Source organism: Mastomys coucha, unplaced genomic scaffold (genome assembly GCF_008632895.1).
Source record: "Mastomys coucha isolate ucsf_1 unplaced genomic scaffold, UCSF_Mcou_1 pScaffold20, whole genome shotgun sequence".
In the NCBI taxonomy this organism is placed as follows: Eukaryota; Metazoa; Chordata; class Mammalia; order Rodentia; family Muridae; genus Mastomys; species Mastomys coucha.
In genome coordinates this window covers 30,286,953-30,300,691 of record NW_022196903.1, presented here as the reverse complement: position 1 = coordinate 30,300,691, position 13,739 = coordinate 30,286,953, and the positions used below count along the sequence as shown (strand labels likewise).

Here is a 13,739-nt window from a genome sequence, read left to right as displayed (position 1 = left end):
TTGAGACATTTCTGAGCTACAAAACTGATCTAATCATAAACTCATCATGGGCTCTGCTCAGGCCAGCCAGGGCAGCTGAGGCCTGGTGGCCCTCCCAGCCAGCATTGCCAACCCTCCTCGGCCCATGAGTGCCCTCTGGAACCTGCTTTGACTCCTTCCTTCTCATTGTACTGCCTCCTCCCGCAGAGCTCTGGCCTCTCCACGTGGATTGGGCACCAGATGCTGTCCCTGAGTAGCCTCCCGCCATGGGCAATCACCCTGCTGGCGTGTGTCCTAGTGTCCATTGTCACGGAGTTTGTCAGCAATCCAGCCACCATTACCATCTTCCTGCCCATCCTCTGTACGCTGGTGAGTGGATAAGACTGGCAGATGGCCAGGCAGTGCCCCAAGCTTGGCCTGGCAGCTATTCCTCTCTCCCTGCACCCCTTTCAGTGGTCGTGTTCCACCCGTAGTTTAAATAGTGAATTTTCCACAAATGGCAATTAGTAAAATAAAATTATGTCAAGAGTTTAGAAATATTTTTCAAAAAGAGAAGGCAGAATTAATTTATTTGTGGGTAGCCTGGGTGACATAATGAAGCCATCTCAGGAAAACAAATATACAACAGTCACCACCTCCAGTCATCAGCCTGATTCCACGGCCTCAGACCGGTCAGTAATGAGAGGAATAAGTGAAGAACAACAGGCAGATCTTAGCCTGCTGACCAAGCCCCCAGAGTAATGTACTTCATGCTGTTCCTGGAAACATAGGACATGTAGGCGCTTACCAGTCTCCTACAAAATAATCCTTCCTGCTCTCTGGAATGCCAGCTCGCATGGCTACTCTCAGTTCTCAGCTCAGATGTCCCTATTTGCCTCCTCTGTCACCTTACATGTGAGCATTCAAGACTTTTTTTTCAAGACTTTTTTTTTTTGGCTTTTCAAGACAGGGTTTCTCCATGTAGCTCTGGCTGTCCTGGGATTCTCTAGGTAAACTAGCTTGGGCTTGAACTCAGAGATATACCTGCCTCTGTTTCCCAGTACTGGGAGGAGTATTGAAAGTCATGGGTTCAAACCCCAAAGAGAGCAATTAAACTATCTTCCAGGGCTGGGTGAGTCTCTCAGATCTATACCCCAAGAGTGAGGGATTCTTTCTTCAATTAGAGCCACTTATTCATGAGATTTTTTTTTTTTTAAAGAAGGGATTTCTCAGCTAAAGAATTAAAACTTCAAGGACCAATTCATTACAATGTCCCCCCCCCTTCCTCAAAGCTCAAATATCCATCCTTGGAATTGCCTCAGTTTCAGCCCTTGTAGGTTGCCAAAAGCTCTGTGTGCCTCAGAGGGCAGGGGACCAACTGTCTCCAGGACATGGTGTCCAACACCAAGACATCACATTCACGCACAGGAAGTATCCACCTGTTCTCAAAGTTAATGCCGCTCTGAACTCTCTCCTCTAGTCGGAAACACTGCACATCAATCCACTGTACACCCTGGTCCCGGTTACCATGTCAATCTCCTTCGCCGTGATGCTGCCCGTGGGCAACCCCCCCAATGCCATCGTCTTCAGCTACGGGCACTGCCAGATCAAAGACATGGTGAGCTATGGGGTGCCCTCTGCCGGGCCCCATTCCGTGAGGGCAGGGATGGTTCTGTGTAGGCTTTTCCTGGATCCTCTTATTTCACAGCAGGCTCTCAGCACACTCTCTGGTGTGTAGAATGACTCTGGTCAAAAGGTTCTTGGTTGGAATAGAAGCTCTAGGGATAGAAATGGGCTCTCCTTCTCATCAGGAAGAAAGCAGGTACAGGGATAAAGCTATCCAGGGCACAGGCTGAGGCCTCGTTCCAGAAGGCATGAGCTTGCACAAACCTTCCCTGGACACGTGCTGATTTCTTCATACACAATGAAGCATGAGAAACTGTATGAACCCAGGGGTGTTGTGAGGAAGGGGTCTTGTGAGAACAGGATCGTTCTGATCAGTTCTCACCCAAGCAGGGAAGCCCTGAAGCGAGGACACAAATGCCTGCCCTCCAGATTCTGGTTTCCTGCGGGAGATGGCTCCGGCGGAGACATTCCATGGCTGCCTCTTAGTGTTGGACACACCCACTTTCCACCGCTCAGCCTATAATCACGGCTCAACCTAACCCTCAGAGCTGACCGCAGGTCTAGGAGAAATTAAACTAATACGAACCACTGAGGCCCAACAGTCTGAAATGGGGTCCAACCACCCTTGCTGAGGTGGAACTCTTTTCCTCAGCAGCCACACAAGCCAGCAGTTCGAGCCAAGGAAGTTTTTGGAGACCCTTCCCACCATCAAAACCGCTCAACATTGGGCCAACTTCAGGGCGGGAGGCCCTGGCCTCTCTTCTCCCCGCTCTTACTACATAACCCTTAGTCTGTTCACACTGAGTTTTGCCTCGGCTTCTCCTGCCTCCCACTTCCCTGTGTAGCTCTCCCGGGGTCCACAAACAGTGGCAGCTACTTCCTTAAGTCATCCCAAGATATTCTATCCCTTAGCTACTCCTCAGAGGGGGAGGGGAGATGGTTTGCATTCTTAATGTACATGAGCACCTAGGAGGCTCCAAGTTCCTGCTCAGGAGATCTCCTTAAGTTTAACATATTTCCCCGGGGGTGGGGGGGTTGTTGCACGAATGACAACATTCCTCAGAGCTGGTTTCCCAAGTAGCTCACAGATCTCCTAGGCTTCTACTTGATGAGTGCTGCTGATGAGAAACAAAAATCAGTCTTTCCCATCCCCCATTACCTCCTTGCCTTTTCAGTCCTTCCCTCCTGGGTACAACTTGATGAGGTAGAAGAGAGTAGTCCTGGCAGCCATTGGGGGTGGGGAGGGAGTGGAGGGGGAGGGAAGGAGGGTGGATTCGAAAGGGAGAATGGGGATAAGACTAAGGTCAGGCTTAGGAAGGGCTCACTTTGAGAGGTGGATGCTAGCCTGGCGGGCAGTGGTGGTGCAGGCCTTTAATCCCAGCACTTGGGAGGCAGAGGCAGGTGGATTTCTGAGTTGGAGGCCAGCCTGGTCTACAGAGTGAGTTCCAGGACAGCCAGGGCTACACAGAGAAACCCTGTCTCGAAAATTAAAAAAAAAAAAAGAGAGAGATGTGGATGCTGTTGACTTGGGATGACCAGGGTTTTCTGGCTTGTGTCCTGCAGGTGAAAGCCGGTCTAGGAGTCAATGTCATTGGCCTGGTGATAGTGATGGTGGCCATCAATACTTGGGGAGTTAGCCTCTTCCACTTGGACACTTTTCCAACCTGGGCTAAGGTCAGCAACATCACTGATCAGACCTAACACGAGCGGACAGTTACCAGGCACAGCCAGAGCTGAGCCACGGGCAAAGAAAACCACCAGGAGCACACACCCCAGACCCATATGGAGGATCTTCCTGCCACCAGATTCCTCCACCTGCAACCAGGCGTGTTGGCTGTGTCTCCCCTCCCAGCCTGCCTGCTTTCTTTACCACCAACAGTCGAGAAAGCCTACAGCTGCTCTCTCTTCCTGCGTCCAGCCTGAACTCTTTCTGAAGACCAGAAACACCACAAGCCTTAGTTCCCTGAGGGGAAGCCTCACAAACTGACTGGCCTCACTAGGTTTTATGTTACCTGTTATACCTTCCTAGGACTCAGAGACAGCCAGAGCACTCCGCCTGTACAGACCATGAGACCTGTGACCTCTCCTGTGGGAGAAAGCCTTGCCTATGTTCTCAAGCATTTCTATCCTATCTCTAGAAAAAAGGTAACCTCAGATCCTAAGGCTTAAGAGGTCCTCCTATGGCATTCTGTAACTTTCGTCAGTCTTATCTGCCATAAGTCTCTCGTCAGTGGTTCCCCCTACCTCAGCACCAAATTCCTGTAAAGAAATAATATTCTCCTTCAGAAAGAGGCTGGCCTGATCCCGCCAAAGGAAAGAGCTGGAAACAAACCCCACCAACCATCCTGAGATCAGCTTCTCTATGCACTGTCACTAACAGGAGACTCGACGGCCTTGTGAGTGTGGTGAGGGAGGGAAAGGGTTCATCAGACCTGTCTTATTAGGAAGACCAAAACTGCAATTAAGACCACAGTATTATTGATATTACACTTACCTCTCCATTTAATGACTAGCTTGTTTCTGAGAACACCAAGTTCTAAGTGGTACCCACAGGCCTTGCCAGTCCTTCCTATGCATCCACGAGCCCTTTGAGGGGAAGATGTGCCTTGGGTTCTTTACAATGTATTAAACTCTAACTGCTCAATAAATGTCTCTGATGACTACTGCAGAGTGAAGCCTCCTCCTTTCTCCTGAGGACCATGTCTTGTTGCCCATCAGAAAAAAAAAAAAAATGGGTGGCTAGATACCGATCTCCATCCTGTTGGCTGCCATCCTACACTTCTGATTTCACTATCAGTTGCTGGTTAAATGTATCTTAGAAAAGGAGTCCCCTGCAGTTACTACATTGTTGTAATTGTTTCCTTTACTACTATATATATAGGTTTTTTTATCAGGCATATAGTCTTCTTGTGACAATTTATCTGCTAAGTCAAATCTTTGGCCTGCCAAGAGTCTGAGTTGTAAAGTTCCTTGTATGCCAGTCAAGTCCCATGCTCCACAGAATGTGATCAACCAGGTTTAACCAGGAATATGACTACTTCTGCCTTACTAATTAGCCCAGCCAGTATTTAGCCAATCACAACAGTGAACGCTCCACAAGCCCATACACGATGCCAATAGTGCAGCTGGCTTGAGAGCAATGGCCTCTCTATGCCATAAAGTCTGCTTTAAGAATGTTTCAAGTCAGGGTGTTTCTCCTTTTTGTTGGGATGGCGCATCACATTCGGAACCATAACAGAACCCTAAGACCCTGCCTTGGATGATAAGACAAGCATAGGTAACATTATTTAGGGAGTAGAGGTGGGTAAAAAGAGAAAGAACATTTGGCTCAGGACAAGTCCTTGGAATTCATTTCCAGTCACCTTCAGCCATCTGAGTCTTCCTTGGGGAAAGCCATGGCACATCCCACGGCAGCTGCTGCCTGGGTCTCCACTGGCCATGCCTGCTACCATCACTGTCAGACATGCCTGTGCTCAAGAAAATCACCTTCTTACCTAACCCAGACTCGGGCAGAGCATGACCGGCAGCCTCAAGGATGGAGCGGGTGGGGTTAACCTCTAACTGTTCAATTCTAGCCCCTCTGCTTGGTCGGATTGGAGTTCTGCTTCATAGTATTGAAAGACCCCGTAGGGAGTTCCGCTCAAGTCCTGGAAGACATGCACCCAAAGTACACGACAGGCCATCTTGATGTAAAAAACATGAGGCATTTTTATTTCAGAGCTCCAGTTCGACCCCCAATCTCACACAGGAGACCAGGAATCGACCATGAGGCCCAGAGGTTAGAGGCTTTTATAGGAAAAAGGTCTGGGGAAACAAAGGAATTGGTGTGGCTATACATGATTGGCTATTTTAAATGTAGTTAGAGTTGAAAATTCCTAAAAGGGGAGTGCTAAGAGGACCAGGTGGCCCATTAGTCAAATGTCCACCCCGGCACATCCTTGCAGGCCTGGGCTATGGATATGTCCTTGCATTTTTACCCTATCTCTATGGTTTATGTCTTCCTGACCTGTCAGTCCCTGGCCACTTGCCTCTGCTTTGATTTAACTCTTTCAATCCCAGGCTTATGTGGGCAAGCTCGTGCTGGACTTTTATTTTCCTTTTCAGTATCACATAGAGTTTGTAAAAACGTGATCATCTTACACCAGCTCATCTTCCAGATGATGAAGCGGAGCTCAGGAATATTAAGTACGACTACATCTTATTCTCATAAGTTCCATATCAGATCTGCTCAAAGCTGCCTCTGAAATCCCGTTAAGGCATCCATATCCAAGTTACCTTCAGCTGTCAACTTGACACATCTGAAAGAAGGAACCTCAACTGAAGAACTGTCCCCATTAGACTGGCCCGTGGATGTCTATGAGGTATCGTAATTGCTAATTGATGTGAAAGGGCCCAACCCTTGGCTAGGCTGTGTAAGGTAGCTGAGTAAGCAGCATCCCTTCTTAGCCTCTGCTTCAGTTTCTGCCCCTAGGTTCCTACGTAGAGCCCTGGCTTCCCTTGATGATGGACTGTAACCTGTAAGCAGAATAAACTCTTGGCTCCTCTTGGCTCCTCAAGTCGCTTCTGATCAGAGTGTTTCAATACAGCAGCAGAACAGAACGCATAACATAGCAACAGTAAGGACAGATAGGATCTCCTGAGTAAGTGAAGTCTTAAATCCATCATCTAGGTTTTTAAGAATTGCTACTTTTCCTTCCATGAAGGGAAGGGTACGTGTCGGTTATAAGCAGATGCACACCACTGTACCTAAGGGACTTGAGCATCTTGGATCCTGCTATCTATAGGAGACCTGGAGCCAATCCCTTGTGGATATCAAAGAGAACACAGTGGGTTTCGCACGCAGACTCTACTGCTGCCAAAAGCACTGCTGAACATTAGAATGACTCTCACTACTGCAAGAGGCTTGAACCACTTAGACACAAAGGGACTGAAAGTTCCTAAGTTCTCGTAAGGCTGTCCTCACTGAGTGAACCCTGTAGTGACACTGCACTTTCTGCCCAGTCCTATGCATTTGCACATAAGAGGTGACACAGCTCACCACACCTTTCCAACCGTCCGGCCACTGTGGCAATGATTCAGGCAATACTCCACCCTGGGCTCTTTCTATAAAATCCCCCTCAGTTCTTGTTGCTTCCACTGTGCCTTATAAAACCGCCATCCATTACACCCTCCTTATTTGGCTGAATATGCTACAACCAGACTTAGGAAAAGAATATATTGAACTCCTGAAATTCTAAGTACCACAAACTCCCTATAAAGAACAAGTGAGGTCTTAAAAATATTTTCCCTTCACTAAACTACTAAGTTCCTTTCCATAAGGCACTGCCCTAAGACAGGAAAAAAAGAACTCATTCATATTCGTCAGGAGCAAACCCAAGACTGGGAGCTTAAGAAAGGCTTAATTTGCTACAGTACAGTAGAGTGTTCCTTTCACAAGGAGGAGATTTAAAGTAACATCTGTAATGTGGGAGATCTCAACAGAAAACAAACACCAGCGCGGTATCCAGGGCGTGAGCTGCTCAGTGGAAATGAAAACATTACCCATGTGGACGTGTGCACCGTGACCAGCAGGACAGACGATGGGAAAATCACACATCTTACTTCTCTGTGTAGCAGTAGGAATGAAAACTATTCAGCCAGACAAAAAAGAAACCGGACTTCCCCTTTACACCAGAAGTAGGTATCTGCTTAACTCCATTAAATACCAACTCAGAAGTCTAAAGATGCCGGAGTAATGATTCACGAAGTGTCACCCTTTGAGAATATTAAACGCTAAGTGTTTTTTTTTTTTTTCTTTTTCTCTAGGTTTACAGTTTAAGGATATGTCTTTCAGGGCCAGAGAGATAGCTCTGAGGTTAAGAACACTGGCTGCTCTTCCAGAGGACCCCAGTTCAATTTCCAGCACCCACATGGCAACTTATAACTGTCCTTCATTCCAGTTCCAGGATATCTGACAGCCTCACACAGACACACAAGCAAAACACCAGTGCACATTTTAATTTTTTTTTAAAAAAAAATGAGTAATTTTTAAAAAGGATATATCGGGGGCTGGCGAGATGGCTCAGCGGGTAAGAGCACTGACTGCTCTTCTGAAGGTCCTGAGTTCGGATCCCAGCAACCACATGGTGGCTCACAACCACCCGTAATGAGATCTGACGCCCTCTTCTGGGATGTCTGAAAACAGCTACAGTGAATTATGCCAGAGGGAGTGGGGCTGGAGCGAGTGGGGCCGGCAGAGGTCAGCCACACACATGATGGCTCACCACCATCTGTACAGCTACAGTGTACTCATACACATAAAATAAATAAAATAAATCTTTAAAAAAAATTTAAAAAAGGATATATCTTTCAAGTTTAATGTAGTTATTACATTATTACATTTTCAACAATCATGCCAGGCAATGGTGGTACATATCTTTAATCCCAGCACTTGGGAGGCAGATCTCGAGGCTGGCCTCGAGCAGAACAGCTAGGGCTACACAGAGAAACCCTGTCTGGGGAGGAGGGAGGCAGGTATTTCACATGTCATGGAAGCTGCTGGAGTATTTTAAGTGAGCCTCCTCTTACATCCCCAGGATTTTCAAGTATTTTTCAGATGGGCAAGGAGAGTTATGTCTTAGCAATGGGTCTTCCCATGATCATAAGTGCAACCCCATTCATATGACCAATTTCCAAGCAATTTCCAGTTCCCCTACAACTTACAGTTTCAGACTCCAACATTTATACCAATGGCAACGTCTTGCCCACTAAGCTACTGTTGGCTGCTACAGAACAGAATGCCAGGTTTGGGGATGAGGCTCTCTGCAGGAGAGCAAATGCTCTCTTAGCATGGGCAATGGTCTGGGCCCCAATCAGAAAATAAATACAGCAAAAAACCTGGAGAATATACCTAAATAGCAAACTTGTAACTATCCTGTATTAACTGTGTGCCCATTTCTAGGATGGAGCCAAAATTAAGAAGGCTGCCCTTATAGAAACAATTCTATCAGTAAAGGAAAGGATTGTCACTTCTGAGGGCTTCCCTCAGTCCCCAAAAGTCTGACTACATAATATAATATAAATGGACCTTGGACTTTAGAGATGGCTCAGTGGTTACCAACATTTGCTGCTCGTCCAGAGGACCAGAGTTCAGTGCCCAGCAGCCCCATCAGGTAGCTAACAACCATCTATATAACTCCAGCTACATGGGACCTGACTCTCATCTCCACTGGGTACCTGCACTCACATAAACATAGCCACATGCAGACACACACATAAAGATAATACAAATAAACCTTTATTATATAAAGACCTAATCTCCTAAGATCTAAAGTTTGTCATCTCCAAGGCGGTCACACGTACAACAATGCTGTCGTGATGGCTCTTTTCTGCAAGCAGCTTGCTAAGTAAGCCTCTATCCAGCATTCTGAATATCCTCAAGGCACGTCTTTCTTCTTTGAGGCTGCCATTCATTCTACTAATGGCCTAGTCATTCACAAGTCTTGTGAGCCAGGTGGTATGAGGGCAACAGATACCGGATACTGTCTATTTTCATTAATATCCAAGAGACTAACCACAGACCATACTACCACGCTGTATGTGATTCATGAATTGGTTCTAAAGTGACTGCAGAAATATCAAAGTAGTGTGGCAGCCTTTTCCAACTGGTATCTACTATTTATTAGTCTAACAGAGCATGTAACATCATCTATTTCCCAGGAAACCCCTATGAGGTAGGTGTTACAAAGAGTCTCAGAAAAACACACCACTTGCCTACTACTCCCCACGGCTAGGGAGAAGCCAACCTCTGTCTCCCATAAAGGGCTGACCTTTACAAGGATAGAATGTATCTCTAAGTAGCATGTTCTGACTCCCATACCGGACCATTAGTCACTTCCTGAAAACAGGTGTCTCTAATCCTTGCAACCTGTGGTCTGCTAAAATATCTTCAAAAAGGCATTGTTAGTGAAGTTGCCCAACAAGTCCTCCGAAACAAGACACCATGTCTTAAGCAAACTAGACTGTGAGAGATAACAATCTTACAGCTCGTCTCTGGGCAGATATGGACAGCAGGTTCAGTGCTAGCACCACACCAGCAAAAGTACAACCTAACACTCATCAGTAGTACAATTTATGAAACACTCATTCAATGGAATCGCACATAGTAAACAAAGGGGTAAGGTTAATGTACTGACAAGGGATGCTCTCCATTAAGAATAAAAAAAGCCAGGCATAATGGAGCCACCTTTAATCCCAGCACTCAGAAGGCAAAGGGCAGACGAATCTCTGTGGGTATGAAGCCAACCTGGTCTACAGAGTGAGTTCCAGGCCAGCTGTGGCTACATAGTGAGACCCTGTCTCAAAAAACAAGCAAATGAAAGAAAAGAAAGAGAGCTTTAAAAAAAGGGCAGCTGGGCATGGTGGTGCACAACTATGATCCCTGTACCAGAGAGGCAGGAGGACCAGAAGTTCAAGGTTATCATTGACTATAAAGCATGGGTTTCATGACACTGGGTAAAAACAAAAATGAAAGGAAGAGACAAGAAGCATATGTATACACACATACATATAAACACACATGTGTATGCATGTATATATGTGTATATATATGTATGTATGATGTAACAAAAAAACAAAAACATATGTGTGATTAGACATTCTTTCTCAAAGGTATACAGGAACTTGACACCAGGGATTGCCTGAGGAATTGTACCTGGGAATAAGACAGAGGCTAGAAAGAAACTTCATGTGCAATCACTTTCCTATCACCTCCTCTGGGAATAGTCAACTTTAAAAATATTTGTTAGCCAGGCAGAGGTGGCACACGCCTTTAATCCCAGCACTTGGGAAGCAGAGGCATGCGGATTTCTGAGTTTGAGGCCAGCCTGGTCTACAAAGTGAGCTCTAGGAAGTCAGGGCTACACAGAGAAACCCTGTCTCAAAAAACTTAAAAAAAAAAAAAAATTGTTAATTAAAAACATTATGGACTAAGCTGGACACCATGGTGCACACCTGTAGTCCCAGCACTAGAAGCTGAGGCAGGAAGATTACATGAGCCCATGAGCTCACAACTACCCTGGGTAATACTGGGAGACTGTCTCTAAAAAAAAAATAAAGATGCTGCTGCTTGATGATCAGTCCCGATTCAGGGGAAGATGCTTCACCTATGAAGAGAAGCAGAATCTCCCCCAAGGGACTCATTTTCTCACACATCTGGACCACACTTCTCCTAGGGAAATCACTATAAAGTTAGACAAGTAGTACAAATTTTAATGTTTAAAAAAGAAAGTAACATTCATTTATCAACAGCTTCTCATTTATCTGCCCATCCTGTCAAGGGCCAGCACAAAGAACGGTTGACAGCAGACTCAGTTTAAATATATCACTAAGGAAAAGCACAGGCTAAACAGACTGAACAGTACTCAGACAACAGTCACTTTGCATGTTTTAAGTTTTCCCAGTTTTTTTTTTTTTTTTTTACAAAATTCTTAAAATAGTTTCATGGCTAATGACCAGCAAATTATCAATCTCCTTGATAACAATATGTAACAAAAGGATTAATTCACCAGAAACTGGTTCGAAGATACTGATTTTAATTACTTTAATAAAATTTAGTTTGTCTGGCAAGCTCCTGCTATCACTGCTAGGCAGTAAATGCACAGAAGCTATCCAAACCCATTCATTTCTTGACAACAGGCGGTGGGACTCCCATAGCACAGGTAAGTGAGTACGGTTGTGGTTGCTAACCTAGCACCATAGTTCCAGTCTTAGGACTCAGAAGCAGCTGGGCAGAAGATACCGAAGAAGGGGAGATGCTGGAAAAGCAAAGCTAACTCAACTTCTGGCCCATGTTGGATCTGAGGCAACACACAGGGTCTGAGACCAAAGTGGATGTGGCTTTGGATGTGGCTATGAAGGAGGCAGGCCCCCCACCCCCGGACGGAATTGGTGGGTCCAGAATGCAGTGCCAGGCGGGCATCAGGGACTAGGGGGCTTCTTCTTGGCTTCCAGGTCCTTTTTAATCTCTTCAAGTTTTTTAGCCAGGTTTGGCATCTTTAAAAAGAAAAAAAAAGGAACATTATAATTTAGCTATAGAGAGAAAGACTAGAAAGGCTAACCAGTAATTTTCACATCTCTGCTTTTAAGGACAAAGGGCTTTGCCAAGGCTTTGGTCTCCTTTGGAGGAGACCTACTCAGTGCTGTTTCCTTGGCTCATACCTATATACATAAGCCATCAGTGTTAGGTTTATATCCCCTCTCTGAAAGCCAGGCCCGGTGATAAACACTCAGTCCTTCAACTCAAGTGCCAGCTAAAAGAAGTATATCTATAGACAATAATAAAGCAATAAAGTCCCTGTCCCTTGGTACAGAAGAAAATATAATCCTGTGTCCCTCTGAAGCACATTCAAGGCACCTCCTCTGGCTGTGACAGCAACTTCCACCCCACCTCCCTCACCTACCAACAGTGAGGTGGATATAACGCCTCACTAAGCCAAACCATCTTTCTTCCATGAGCCATGCTCTCTAAGTCCACATCCAGTTCTCCTGGGATGATGTGCGGACACACATGCCTTTGTGAGTTCAGGTACTTTTATACGTGCCTTTGTGAGTTCAGGTACTTTTTCAAACAACAGAAAAGCTTTCTATTAAGGAGTCACATTTACAGACCTCATTTATGCTGGTAGGCAAACTTCACCTTGAGAGAGGAAAGTAACTACGAACCAGTTACAGGAAGCCAAGAAAGATGTCAATGTAGCCACTTACATCATAGTTCTGAGCCAGGTACATTCCAACCACGTTGCCCAAAGTAAATCCAAGCTGAAAGAACAGAACAGGAGAGTTATACTGCAGACAAAACCCATCATGAGCCTGTAACTATGTCAGACATACAGGCTACATTTTCCCTAAGAAGTGTATACTCAAGCTCTCAGTGTAAGACTGCATACAACATAGAAGTCACATCTTTCTTCTATGAAACAATCCCACACACATATGCCATGCACCAACATTATTAGAACAGAATAAATAGTGGCTTTGAGCAAGTTTCCCTGTCCCCTGAAAACCCCCCATAAAGTCCTGAATGGAGGTCTGGAAGCCAGTGTTCTGATTTTGTTACTATTACTTTGTTATTGTTTGCTGTAGGTGCTGTTACTCCTGTACCCAGCTGATAAAAAAGGTATTCACTTGCAAATACCCACTGGAGCTGGGCATGGTGGCTCACAGTTGCCATCAGCATTCAGAACACAGAGGCAGGGGGGTCCTTGGCAGGGAGAAGCTATCCTGGTCTACACAGAGAGTCCTAGCAACACAGCCAAAGTTTTACCCACACAGAAGACTTGGTCTCAAAACAACAACAACAAAAACCCATTTGAATCAAAAAAACTTCACAAATAAAGGGGCTCTCAGAGTTTAGTCTCTCCTTATTTCAAAAATAACTACAGTGGTTTGCCCAGGGTTATTCACGAAAGCAGCAGCAGACAACTTGAGTTACTTAGGAACTCGGATCCACAAGGGCAGAGAAGAACAGGAAACTCTGACACATCGTGGAGCCTAGTGCAACGCCAAGGGTGGGGACTAAAGGGCAGGACACTTAAGGTCTGTGGCTCCCCCTCAGTGACAAAAGGGACAGGGACAACTTTTAGAGAACTGTAAATGTTTATCCCGCTGGGTGAGTATTCTCCTGAAAATGCAGAATCCATACATACAAATGGGCCAGAGTTCCACAGCTGTGCATTTTAATAATTCTGAATTCCCCTAGCGACTTTTTACTTTAAAGCTTGCAACTGTGGGCTAATTTCTAACTTAATAAATTCAAATTGGCATCTACCCTTGTTTCCCATTATTTTGTTTAAACAGTGTTGCTTTTACTCAGTCTCAATAAAGAAGTTAAGACAGAAATCAAAGAATAGCATTAACTGTCCCATCAATCACACATGAGTTGCCTCTCTGAGTGTCCAACAAGATGCAGGTGAGGCAAGGAGACAGATGGGGTACTGGAGAGATGGCTCAGCAGTTAAGAACACTGTGGAGGACCAAGGACCAGAGGGCCTTAGTTCAGTTCCCATCACCCACGTTACAAGTCAGTTCACAATTGACTCCAGCTCTACGAACTAACACCTTATTCTGCCCTCTGCTGGCATCCACACACCAGTGAACATACTGCACACCACCACCAC

General features: G+C 45.6%; 2 protein-coding genes across 3 annotated transcripts in view; one reads left to right on the top strand and one right to left on the bottom strand.

The window, feature by feature from the left end:
• Positions 1-4,252, top strand: part of Slc13a4 (solute carrier family 13 member 4) — a 40,454-nt gene extending 36,202 nt beyond the window's left edge. The window contains exons 14-16 of one of the 2 annotated variants that reach the window (XM_031381534.1): positions 187-348; positions 1,439-1,576; positions 3,148-4,252. In XM_031381534.1, coding sequence (XP_031237394.1) covers positions 187-348; positions 1,439-1,576; positions 3,148-3,285 — 438 coding nt within the window. In that variant the 3' untranslated portion in view covers positions 3,286-4,252. The remainder of the gene's footprint in view (positions 1-186; positions 349-1,438; positions 1,577-3,147) is intronic. The other variant, XM_031381535.1, reaches the window with a different exon arrangement.
• Positions 4,253-11,136: 6,884 nt separating this feature from the next.
• The window catches only part of Stmp1 (short transmembrane mitochondrial protein 1), a 9,732-nt gene continuing 7,129 nt past the window's right edge, over positions 11,137-13,739 (bottom strand). Inside the window, exons 2-3 of the mRNA XM_031381533.1 lie at positions 12,328-12,381; positions 11,137-11,616 (exon numbers count right to left, since the gene is read on the bottom strand). Of these exons, the coding sequence (XP_031237393.1) occupies positions 11,542-11,616; positions 12,328-12,381 (129 nt within the window). The 3' untranslated portion in view covers positions 11,137-11,541. The remainder of the gene's footprint in view (positions 11,617-12,327; positions 12,382-13,739) is intronic.